We start from the raw sequence: 12,711 nt of genomic DNA on the forward strand, positions 1-12,711 counted from the left end.
TCTCCAGTCATCTGTCTCTCTATGGGCTTTGGAGTACTAAGCTTTATCTGTGCTAGTTGTAGTTCTCCAATTTCTTATTTTCAGAGTACCTGCAGGAATAGTAAGAAACCATATGAAGTGTGTGATATGAGGACTTTTTTTCATCTTGTGTGTTAATGGGACATGTAGTGCTGAGGGGCTTCCTGTACTGGTATCTTAGTACTTACTAATGTTCAAACGATAGGTACTTACTTTGTCTCCTTTTTCCCACCCACTCATTCCCTTTTGTCCTTAATCAAATGTAAAATTCTAGAGCCCATACTTTCTGGGAACAGAAGACATTTATCTGAGACTCTCCAACAGAAGAAAAAACAAGGGTGAGGGGGGTGGACAATTAATGCATCATAATGCTAGTTTGCTTATTTGTAAAAAGTTTGTAGTGGTGACCTTATCACTTGGCCAGGTTTCAGGATATGATGGTGGTGTTACAGAGCCGTCATATCTGTCATCAGTTTGCCTAGGTATTTTCCTCAGGTTTGATTTCCTTCCCCCTTACCTCTTTCCCTTTCCCTTCTGCACAACTTGGAATAAAAATAACAGGTTTTGCCTTTGTTTGCTGTATTGGTACAGCAGCAGTCCCTGCCTTTACTACCCATTTGTACAGCATCTAGCACAACTTGGTGCTGGTATTGGTTTTATCCTTCAGGCACTGCTGTGATAACAGTAATATTGCCAATAAAGTTAGCATTCATTTCACTGCAGACTGGGGACAGAATGTTTTGTTTTAGCACATTCACGCAGAAGCCTATAATGGACTAGATCTGGATAAATTTAGCTATTAAAGAAAATAATTTCCTCCTTTATTTGAACTGAAGCTTGCCTCTTAAAATGAATGCATTTGTTGTCTTCTCCTTTTGGATCATTTGTGTTCTCAGCACAATAATTGTGGCATCCATAAATGTGAATTTGCTGCAAATGTTTGAATGTCATTTCAACCTGACTGGCAGTGTTCTCCAAAACCAAGGTTTTGAGAAGACTGTATCCCTGTCACAAGAACCACAGACTGTTAGTTTTCTGAGCTGAGACAGAGCTATATCTATATTTAAAGTATTAAATATTACTTTAAGGAAAATAAAGATATGGAGCATGTAGAAGCACATATGAGTGGGGAGCATGTCAAAATATGGAGGGTAAGATAATGATTTGTTTCTGGAATATTAGATTTGCCTCCAGGAAGATTTACTCAAAAGCTTCATTTTCCTTCTTTATTTCATGCTCATGATGTATTTATTAGGTAAATAATAGCAAAGTCTAGTTGTGGAGTACATAATATTTAATAAAAATGTAATTGACAGTGAAATTTGACAGTTAAGTTACAGAGGAAAAATCAGTACTGGAGCTGCACACAGTATCGTTTGCCTTTCCTGAGGTCACTTCAGAAAGAAGTCCACATAAAATGTATGCATGGTTTAGGCATACCTGCTTCTCACTCTAGCTGGTATTGTGGGTTTGAACTAGTGAATACTTAAAGTCACTTTTTTAACACTTCAGTTGGAATAAGACATCTGTCCTGAAGAGATTTTCACGATTCAGTGTTTCATTGCATAGAAATGTTGATGTGCTTGATCCCTCTGAAGTGAGTTGCGGTGGCGGCGTGCAGGTGCTGGTCCAGGTCTGAGGGACTTGGGCTTGAATGTATTTGTATGTTTTGCTTCATACCTGTGGACTGACCTTCTGGCTTTGGAATCACTATTCACATCCTTATCAGCAGATGGGAGGGCTGTGGACAGATAATTTAGGCAGGCTCTGTAAATAGGGGTTTTTCTCACCTGCAGGGAACTTCTTTTGGGACAAACATTTGTGCTGTGCTGACTTCCATTCAAAAGAGCAGATGTGCCTGGACTTAAAGCCTATTTCTCATTCTAGAAGGAAAGCCTTTGTGAAACTACATTTATTTTCTTCAAGAGGTTTTGTTTGTCCTTTTGTCATCATTGTTCAGGAGATGGCTATGGGACCTCTGCCATGGCACCATTTGTTTTCATTTGTAAAGCAAACAACTTGCAATGCTAATTGAAGAGGTTTTTTTTGGATAAAGTAAGATGCTTGCATTATCTAAATTGTTTTATGGGAGAGTGTTCTGAGTTTGTTCATTAATGAACACTTAGAAATAGTATAAAATTAGACCTTATGAATTCTTCATAAGATTAAGTTCACTATGATCATTTTTCTTTGCTTTTAGGTGCTGTGAATAGTTCATTATCGATAGATAGCGTTTTTGACTTTTGAGTCCTCAAAGTGAATTTTACTGCATTAATTCTCCAGCTTTGAGAATATTTTTGGTTTTAGTGAAAGACTTTGTGGCATGCTTTAAAACAATTCTGTAGTTCCTATAAGAAACACGAGATTTTTAATTATTATTTTTGTTTCCCATACATATCAAATTGATTTCTGTCTGTGGTGGAGTATACATAATTCAGATAGCAAGAATTGGTGCTAATTTTCTGGAGGAAAAACTCTTTTCAGCATATGTATGTTTCAATTCAACATGCAGACCTTTTAGACTGTGGAGAACAAAATTTTGTAAATATAAAGCATGTGTATTTATAGTCATCGAGCTATTGGCTATTGCTTATGCATGCAGTGGGGAGATAAGGGCTGTCTTAGTCTGTGGGTAGTTTTCTAAATGATTCATTAACTGTGCTTTGTGATGGTAGATGAATGTCACATAGTTGCTGTAATAACTGAAGATTAATGTCAGTTACTCCAGCTTGTTTAAGCGTTGTAATACTTGTGTTTATACGTGCAGGTATTCCTTGGATTATTTCTGTAGCTAATATTTCAGCAGGAAGAATCTAAATCGATTGACTTAATTGCAGGGGAAAAAAACTATATGAAGATGTGACAGAAGTATTTCTGAAGCATTATTTGTAATAATAGTAGTTACTGTAATGGATATTTGTCACTGATATGTTGTAGGAAGGGTTATACCAAGCCTTTTGGTAAGCAGTGTTTTGCAAAACACTGGCAAAGATAATGCTGTCTTCCTGAGCAGCAAAGCATTTTTTTGAAATCTGTCAAACCAAAATACCTCGTGCTTTGCTGATACATTACCATACTGAGAAAAGTAGTACACCAAGAAAGCATTTTTGTAAAGCATCAGTCTGATGAAATACAGCCAGAATTTGAAATATGGGTTGCCTTTAACTTGCAAAATTGTAGTCTATAACTTCTGTCACGAAGTATTTTTTTGAGTGTTTATGAAGATAGAACATTCAAACTTTTAATGGCTAAATTATCAGTCTATCAATCATAACTGCAGTTTATTCTTCAAAGGTACTGTTAATCCTGTGTGTAGAACATGGTGATGTAGTATTTGGGAGTCTAGCAAGTTGCTGAACAAAACCAAAACAAAGTATCTCTTTATACCAGTAGCATGTGAATGTCATCACATATGACATTTGCACGGTAACATTTCAAGACCAGTAGTAGCTGCCTAAATTGGGTCAGAGAAGGTCTGCAAAAGCATAGAGATGCTGCTAATTCTAAGTGGCATGTATGGAGACATAATAATTTTCAAGGCATAAGGGTATATTTTGGTTTAAAGTTAATGTTGGGGTTAAGTCGTTCTTGAATTTCCCGCATTTATTTTGCCTCTATTTAAGTAAGCCCTTGATTGAGAGAGCCTCCTTTATTTTTGTAGAATTGAGTTTGCAGCTCAGTACTTTCTTGTGTTTAAAAAAAAAAAAGTTACTATCAGTAATTAAAACATAAGGAATGATGACTGTGGCCAATAAATGAGCATATCTATTTCAAAAATGCTTGTGTTAGGTACTGACTGGAAAACCTGAGTTCTAGTATTGTGGATAGATAGATAAAGAAAAAACAAAAGGCAAATGACCTGTTAAAATCTGTTTGAATAAATAATATTACTCTTCTGTAGTATGCTGATTTGACATGGGATCAGCAGCTACTTAATATTAAAAATGGTCATTGATGATAAATGTCCCAGTACATGCACACTGATGTGAATTTGAGCTTCAGACATATAGAGGAGAGGACACTGGAAAACGAAGCTAAGACTTACCTGTTTGTTACCATTAAGAATTGAAGTCTTTACTGATGACCTGAATCGTTGTACATCTAAAATAAATATTATTCCTTTTTGTTCCTAAGATCTTTGAATGCAAGCTCTGGTACATAACTGCTTTTGGAGAGAAATCACTCTGTAAATGTAGACTTAAAATTATGCTATTAAAAAAAAAATACATCTGAAATACTTACCAGAAATGTTTTAAATAATTCTTCAGCATTTCTCTCTCCATTATCTTTTCTTTTTATGTGGCAAATCGATTTTCACGAACCTACAACTCTGCAATAATTTGAAGGGCAAATAAGTGCCTTAATTTTCCATGCTAGTAGTGGAAAAAAAAAAAATCAGGAAAACTTAATTGGACTTGAGAGTAACTAGGAAGAAAACCTGACAAATGGTGTAACTTCAGTTTATGCTAAGATATTTTGATGTATTGTATGAGGAAATGCAGTTGTTCAAGAAGGGGCTTTTACAGAGCAGCTTACTCCATGTTCCGAAAGTGTTAAATATCCTGCTTAATTCTGCATATTTGCTTGGTGTGGAAGGGGTAAGCATGGTCAAAATGTTTGCAAAATGAGTAAGTAGGACACCAGCCAGTTTCAATTTTTTTTTTTTTTGCAGATTACAAAAGATTCAGGGTTATTGTTTATAATGGAATACTATAGATAGCTTTTGTGTCTGTTGCTAATTATAGATCATACACCTTCCTCGGTACATTGTGCTGAAGTCCTGCTTGTGCTGTAACTGGAACCAGTAGTCTGGTATTCTTGTCAGCTTCAGAAGGGCAGGATGGAGTTCCTGAAATTGCAGTTTACATTTGTTGGGGGGTTTTGTTGGAAGGGATATGGTCAGATGGTTTAAATGCACATGGAAAGCTATGGTTAACCCCATCAGCAGCTTCACTCATCTTTTTGCTGTGTCTTATTGTCAGAGCTGGAATTTTTCTCCCCACAATTCCCATGAAGGTGGTGCCAATACAGTGTAGGTGAGCACATTGTGCTCAGCTGAAGCTCGCTAGCATGGGGTGCAAAACCCCAACCCCACAGCAGGCTGTTAGCAAAGCTCAGAGTTGACTTTGGTGTTTGGCCCTAAGGTTGTGAAGGTGCAGAAATCAAAGGACAGCTGGAATCGAAGTTAAATAGAGCAGCATCTGAAGCATGTAGTAGTATACGTGAGGAAATACATGTATGAAATGAGATTGAAAAAGGGAATTGATAGTGGGTAAAAAGCCAAGTCTTGAAGAGTAGATGGGTTTGGTACAGCTTGACAGGATGTTAGCAGAGCTTGGTGCTGTATGGCTGGTAATTGGCAGGGGGGTTCTGGTTTGGATGTGTCAATTTCTTTCAAGAAGCTGCTATTTTTGTGGAGTTGATTTTCAAAAATTATTCTGCTGGGTGGTTTAAGGCCTTTCTACTAAACACTGTGGCAAGTCATCTTCTGATTTAAAAATTGTTAAACTGAGTAGCTATTCCTGGGCTTGATGGTAAAAATACCAGTAATTCAAAACTTTATCAATGGGAATTTTAATGAAGAGTTATTTCTTAATGAGGCATTAAACTAACAGTGAAGCATTTCAATTTTGAAGATATAATTAAAATATATATATATAAAAAATTTACTGGAATATGACCTATTTAGTAATTTAAGCCACCATCATGCAGCTAGTTTTTAAACAGATATTCTTCCTTTTCTTGGTGTGTTCTCCAGTCTTTCTGAATTACAGGCCTAATTTATCACAACATGTACCTCCCTGGTTTTAAAAAAGAAAGCAAATTAAGTCTTGAGTAATTATAATTACAGTATGGGATGAACACAAGGTTCAGAGTGTGTGGTGTCTTACCCCTCAATTCTCTTTGCGTTTGTCTCTGGCCATGGGCAGTGGAGTCTCTTGCCTGGGGCAGCAGTTTGGATCATTGACTCAGTCTTCCATGGAGGGAGGCTGAGCCCATCTGAGGGATGCTCTTTGGTAAGAAACACCAGTGAAGTTGCACGTCACAAACTTCACAGTAGACAGCAAAAGCCACCATTTGTGTTGCTTTACTTTATCCACATTTGAAATAAGATGTCCTTCCCTTGTCAGCACTGGTGACAGTGAAGACAGCCTGGAAGCGATAGTATAAGCAAATACCTATATAGAAAAGGCTTGAAGTACTTAGGTTCTTCTGCTTCCTTTGTCTCCCTGTGCAGTTTTCAGATGAAAACTTGCATTCTTCAGTCCTCAGCCTGCAGATAAACATGCAGGCAGCTTTACGCATGTGACCAGTGGCACTGGTGACAATGGGGCTTCTGTCCCATACACAGTTAGCCAAGCTTGATTTTTATTTATCACTTTTTGGAAGTTGGTCTGTTTGAGCCTCTTTTCTGAGAAACTGGTGTTTCACATTGTGAGATAGATGTGCTTGTTAAAATTCCAGCCTGCATCTATGCCTGTTAAGCCTTTCCCTGATTAAACCTTTTTTGATTTCAGTAAATATCTTAAGACCTTTGTATCTCTGAAGATTGCAAATCCAGGGCTTTATTATTTAAAGAGGTGTCAGTTAGTTAGTGAAAAATGTAACTGGAGAATATAGGTCATCACTGAAACCACAAAATGGTATGTCTTGGGACACTGAATTTATTAATTGAAGGCAATCTGAATGATGACACGTTGCAGATTGACTCTGCCTGGTTAATGTTGTTGTCATTGCACTCTGTGATACAGTTATTAAATAGGTAAAATATTTTACCTTTTCATATAGAGCCCTACACTTACTTCATCTGATTTAATGGAACTATAATTTTAATTATGATTATTACCTTAAATTATAATTAAATTTATGTGGTTTAAATTTACATTTGTGAAAATGGCTGTGTGATGAAAGCAGAAATCGGCTTCGCATTAACAAAAAAAGGAGTTTGTTTTTTTTTTTAACTGCTTCTTAGTATATGCTCACAGCCAAAGACTAGCATGACCTACTTTGCAACAATAACAGAGGAATCAAGCCGGGTTTTTGTTGAAGTATCTAAATTGGCCATGAATGCTACCTACTCACTTGTTTATAAGTATCTTTAAAAATAGCTATTGTATCTATGAAACTTAAGGGGTTTTTTTCCTCCTCTTACTTTGATGTAGATAATTAGCACCATGGAGCCTCAGGTGTCGAATGGCCCTACTTCCAATACAACCAATGGACCCTCCAGCAACAGTAGAAACTGCCCTTCCCCCATGCAGACAGGAGCTGCTACAGATGACAGCAAAACCAACCTCATAGTCAACTACTTACCCCAGAACATGACCCAGGAGGAGTTCAGGAGTCTCTTTGGGAGCATTGGTGAAATCGAATCCTGCAAGCTCGTGAGAGACAAAATTACAGGTAAGCACTTCATGTTGACTTTACATGCATCAAAGTCAGCTTGCACTTAAGGTCAGCAAAACCTCAGTGCTTGAATTGCAAGTGCTTAATACAGGGAAGACTGCAGATACTGTGGTAAACTTCTTCAGGTGATAAGCCTTTAGTTTTCCATGACATACATTGGATCTAATATCACTGTAGGACAAGCCCCTCATCTTTGAGCCTGCATGGAGATCTGAAGGGAGGTATGAACATTGTCACTCTGCATGTAGCTGTGCAGCTCCTTCCCACAGATTTCAGATGACATGGCTTTCCTGATCATTCTGGTTTTTATTATGCATAGCCTTAAGTTGTTGGAGGGTAGTCTGAATAGCTTGAGCCAACTGACTATTCCTAATTCTGATGATTTCTTTTGAACCTTACCATACATTTAATCAAATTTCCACATAATAACACTGTTAAGTCAAGATGACTCTGCCCACCACAGCGTTCTCAAACAGCAGTGGTCTGTAGTTGGGATGTGCTGCTCTGGATCTCATTTGGACATTTATGGACATCAGTTAATGAACACTGTTCTCTGAAAACATTGTAATTTGACTTGATCCATTTCTGTACGAAGCAACATCCATTAGTAGTTCTTTTCAGAAGAAGAAAAGCCTCCCATGTCAAATACTATCTCAGAGAGGAGAGGCCTGCACTCTTGCTAACAGGAGGTGTGGATGGGTGCAGATAAACCTAATCTGCCGTGTATCCTTGCTGCCACAGCCAGGAGTCCACTGATGCACAAGATCATGGCATAAACAATCAGCTTTTATAGCTTGCTTTATAGGTTAGTTTATAGGGTTTGTGTCTACTCGCACCGTAGGTGGGGAACAGCTGAAATTTCACTGCTGTTCAGTGCATCACCAGTGCTGTTATGTTTAGCACAGACCAGCAGCCTTGGGAAGGAAAGAGTTCCAGAAAAGGAGCCATATCCTCTGAGATGCACTCTTGGCAACTTGAGCGTGTGCTCTGTGGAAAAGAGTCACCATCTAAAGATGAGGAATTAAAATGCAAATCTTCATACCTACTTCTATAGCAGCCATTGTATTGGCAGCGTTAGGATGATCTGCTTAGTGCTTTTAAACATGCAATGCTGCTTTATTTACTTCCTGACATATAGCAATGTTCTGGTTGAACACAAGGCACATACCAAATGGCAGTAGCTGCAGGGCAGCTCAAGTCCTCAGAAAGTGTAGTCCAGCAGACCTTTCTTTAGCATGTCGACTGTGATATATCTGTTTCAATATATCTTCTGATTGGACCACAGCTTTAGGGGTATTGAAAGAAAGAAGACTGAAAATGGAGTTAACTCTTTGTTCTTTTTTCCACTTAAAACCCACTTACCCTCCCACTCCAAAAATTCCATATAAATAGCTGAATTTGTCTTTTTATAAGCATAACTGGCCCAGTATGCCGGTGTGACATACCAGCCTTGATATATGCCACCAAACTAATTTAGCTCCAAATTAGTTGTTCTTTTAATCTGAAAATCATTTGTGAAATTAAGTTTGAGGTTGCTTCACTTATTTCAGACAGAAGTGAATATTTAACCCTCATCTGCAGGAGTGTAGTGTGCCTAGCTTGAGGCCCTGTGTTTCATGAGCTTTTTTGCTTTCTATATTCCTCAAATTCATGGCTGTTCTCCTTGCAAGATAGTTTCAAGAGTTCAGATATTCAGTGTTATTTTCAAACAGAATTGGCTATTTTGGACAGAGCCATTACTTCATCAGCTAGGAACAGTATTCTTTTTGTTTCATTCCATCTCCAGGCTTTGGTCTCTGTACTTCAAGATGTGAGAAATTTGCTGTATTATCTTCTGACTGATTCTTGGATGTTTTTTTTGCTTAGTTTTCTCTTTTCATACAAAATGCATAAATCTTTCTGATGAGTGAGATACTTCAAATAAAATATTCTTTAAAAAGATCTTAGATGCTTTTGAGGACATGACCCCTAAGTGATTGAGGAACATACATGTTGTTTTGAAGTGATAAAAGCGCAAGACAAGTGCACAAAAAGAATTGTCCTCCAAAACCTGTGCTATTTTTTAAAACAAGATTTCATCTGCTGAGATTTTCAGGCCTGTTATCAAGGCAGTGTGCAGTGTTACTAAATTTTAGGATGTGTGTTCATTCCTCACATTGAATTCAGAGTGAGTAAATTGAATGTAGTCCTCTGCCAGAAGCAGTCCATGTTTTCAAAGTTCTCAGAATGTTGAGAGTAAAAAAAGGAAATGCACTAAGGTCATACCCAACTCTTTTTTTCTGGATTGTCATGTAAGTGTGTTCTTCATGAGGCTTTCTGGAATATTTGGGGGGGCTGGGAGGGCTGGAAGTATGCCAGTTGGCTCTTAGAGGAATGACTGACTTTTCAGTCTCTGCTTTTTTTGTTATAAGTCAATGTAAATTTTTTTTGACAGTGAAAGTTGTATGGCAGAAGAAACTGTAAATTCTTGCTGGTTTTGCTGACCTGGTGAAGTGCAATTTAGGTGGAAACAATTTAGGTTTTGTTTGATTGTTTCTGTTCAAAATTCTGTGTTTAATAAACCCTGACCGGGTGTGTGCTGCTGTATCTAAACAAATGCTGGAGCTCCTTCATTAAAAACATGGGTTGCCTCCATAGCAAGTTTGTCTCCTTCTTGCTAAGGTAAATAGAGGAAAGAATAAAATGTTAGCTGCAGAGAGGTGGTTTAAAGAAACAGAAAAAGGTCATGAACCAAATCATCATTGTTAGAGTTACCCTGGCAAAACCGTATTAGAAAATCTCAAATGTATTTCAGAGGCTGGATAGGATTGAATTGATTCGTGTAGAAGATTTGATTTCCCCTGTCCCATTAAGGAATTACACAGAACTTCTGAAACGTTTTGGTTCCCAAAATACTTTTTTGAAGGAGTTCAAAGCTAAACAGTCTGTTAAACGTACAGAACCCCTTTGAGAAAGTTTCATGATATGAACCCTTTATACTAACTTGAGAATGGATTCAACAATGTATGTCAGGAATTATCTTCTGCTCTAAGTCATTTTGCAGTCTTAGAACAGTAGTAGGGTTTTTAAGAAAATTGATTTGTGATGTTACCCCTCGCTTTGGAAAGGCATATGTTTAAACAAGCATATTCCTTTACTTAAAAAAAAAATATGCTAATTTGGTAGTACACCGTACTCAGCTGAATAGGAATGACAGCTTCGAAGACAGCCTTTAATTTGGTATTCAAAACCAAAATTGTAAACTTTGGTTTTGTTTGGTACCTTCTCAGAACAGGCAGGATATACAGTAGCATTTTTAAGAGATGCTAATGACTTCGAAGAGGAGATGGAAGTTAGGCATACATTTTAATTATGGGGGAGGGGTTGAAATAGAAAAAAAAATTTTTCAGTGCAAAGATTTTAAGGGAACGAGACGAGGAAAAACAGACCGAAGATAGTTGCCTTCATTTGGCAGGGGTGTTTAATAAAAGCAGAACTTGTGGTTGTAAAGTGTGCTTATTAAATTCTTCATTTACACTACCTAATTAATTCTAGCATTTTAAATTAACAGTGAAACTGGTCCCTGCTGTACCATTTCATAGCTACAGCATATTTCGTCCAACAACCCAGTTGTTCAGGTTTAATCAGCTGCTCTCAAAAAATGAGGAGGAACTTGAGTTAAAAAACTAATTGGCATAAACATTTTAGATCAGTATTAGATGAAGGAAGGTGACTTCACAGAGGAAGACTGCAGCTTCAGATGGATGTGAGGCTCAGAACTTAGAAGCAGTGATAAGCTACATAGTATGGCAGACGTCCTTTGTCTCTTTTGTCCAAAAAAAGCCAGTGATATATATGTGTATTCCTCTCTTGGGGAAGGAGAGGGCTCACATTCATCTGAGATTTTTGAGAAGAAATCCTGAACTTTTTCATCCCTTGTTTTGAAAACAGAAGATCCAGTCACCATAGTGTCCATCAGAGACACTGTGATTACTGCTGGCTAAGTGAGTTGTCCTTGTTGACATAGTTCATGTGAGAAGAAACGTTTGTTAACAGTTTTTTAATTCGTTTGGTGGCCTTAGTTGAGCTCTTAAGTGATCTACATAGGATTTTACGTCTCCACATTTTCCAATGATCTATATTTCAAGTCTTTGGATTTCAAGTCTCTTGTGTTACAATGATCCAGGCATGCTGAAAAGCAAATATTTATCAATACAGGATTTCTGTGTCACTTAACTTACAACAGAGTTAGCATATTCCCGCTGTTTGGTACAATTTGGTGTTCTTCACAGGCATATTTGGGAAATTCATTGCTCTTCCCAAAATACAACTTTGTTTTTTAAATTGTTCCCTTAGAATTTGCAATTCTTTTAAGGTCATGCACGAAGATTTATTTTTCCACTTCAGTTTCAGGTATTTGTAATAGGACTGATGCAGTCTTAGATTAAAACTGCAGTTTAATGGCATTGTAAGTATCACATAAATATTGATAATCCTAGTGAAAATTGAGGACAGGGAAGTTTTTGAGTCAAAGCACTAGCATCTGTGTTGTCATACATTGGAGAACAAAAATAGGCTGGTTTACCTGTAGTCTTCTCTAGAAGTTATGGATTGTCTATTCCTCATCTTGAGGATGTTCAGCCATGTGATCCAAGTAATGCCAGCTAACAAAATGGCAGAGCCAGACATAATGCAGCATATGAGAGAATACAGGAAAATCTCTTTCCATGTGAGCAATGTTTGGTGATCATTTCTCCACTGAAATCAAAATTCTTCCTGCTTGGGAATTATGTCCATGCTTGCCTGATTTGGTGTTGTCTGTCATCTACATCTATTTTTCCCTGTCTCCCTGTATAATGAGCAGGTTAAGAGCACACGTTGAAGAGGTGCTGCTGTAAAAACCCATGACCCAGATTTTGTTCAAATTTTAAGTGAATGATGGCACTGAACTGATGTTCAGTGATTGTATGCTTGGTGTTCCCTGAACTCAGGAGCACCTAGTTAATCAGGCTGAATTCAGCCTCTAGAATTGGTAATTGTTTTGGAGGCAGTGGATGGAGAAGGTCTGTATCCTCAGGAGCAGAAGCTGCTAGTTGCACACTGTAGTGGTGAGCCTAGGAGGCAGGAAGGAAAGAAGCCAGGTATGATCATGTTCCTCAACAACACAATGACTGTCCAGGAGGGAAGCTCTTGAATCTGATAGCAAATGCGCAGCAGCACAAAAAAAGCTACTTAAGCTTTCCTTGCTAAGCAGAAGTCTTCCAGTATTGGCTCAGTGCTTGCAATGGGCAACAGCTAAGCTTTACA

The 12,711-nt window shown here is 37.7% G+C and overlaps 1 protein-coding gene across 4 annotated transcripts in view; it reads left to right on the top strand.

Moving 5' to 3' along the window:
* ELAVL4 (ELAV like RNA binding protein 4) overlaps positions 1-12,711 on the top strand; it is a 60,955-nt gene that overhangs the window by 14,245 nt on the left and 33,999 nt on the right. For 2 of the 4 annotated variants that reach the window (XM_054384613.1, XM_054384614.1), the window contains exon 2: positions 7,182-7,422. In XM_054384613.1, coding sequence (XP_054240588.1) covers positions 7,182-7,422 — 241 coding nt within the window. Of the gene's footprint in view, positions 1-7,178; positions 7,423-12,711 lie in introns of those variants that run through there. The other 2 variants (XM_054384616.1, XM_054384615.1) reach the window with 1 other exon arrangement.

The sequence above is a fragment of the Indicator indicator genome, chromosome 10 (genome assembly GCF_027791375.1).
Source record: "Indicator indicator isolate 239-I01 chromosome 10, UM_Iind_1.1, whole genome shotgun sequence".
NCBI lineage: Eukaryota > Metazoa > Chordata > Aves > Piciformes > Indicatoridae > Indicator > Indicator indicator.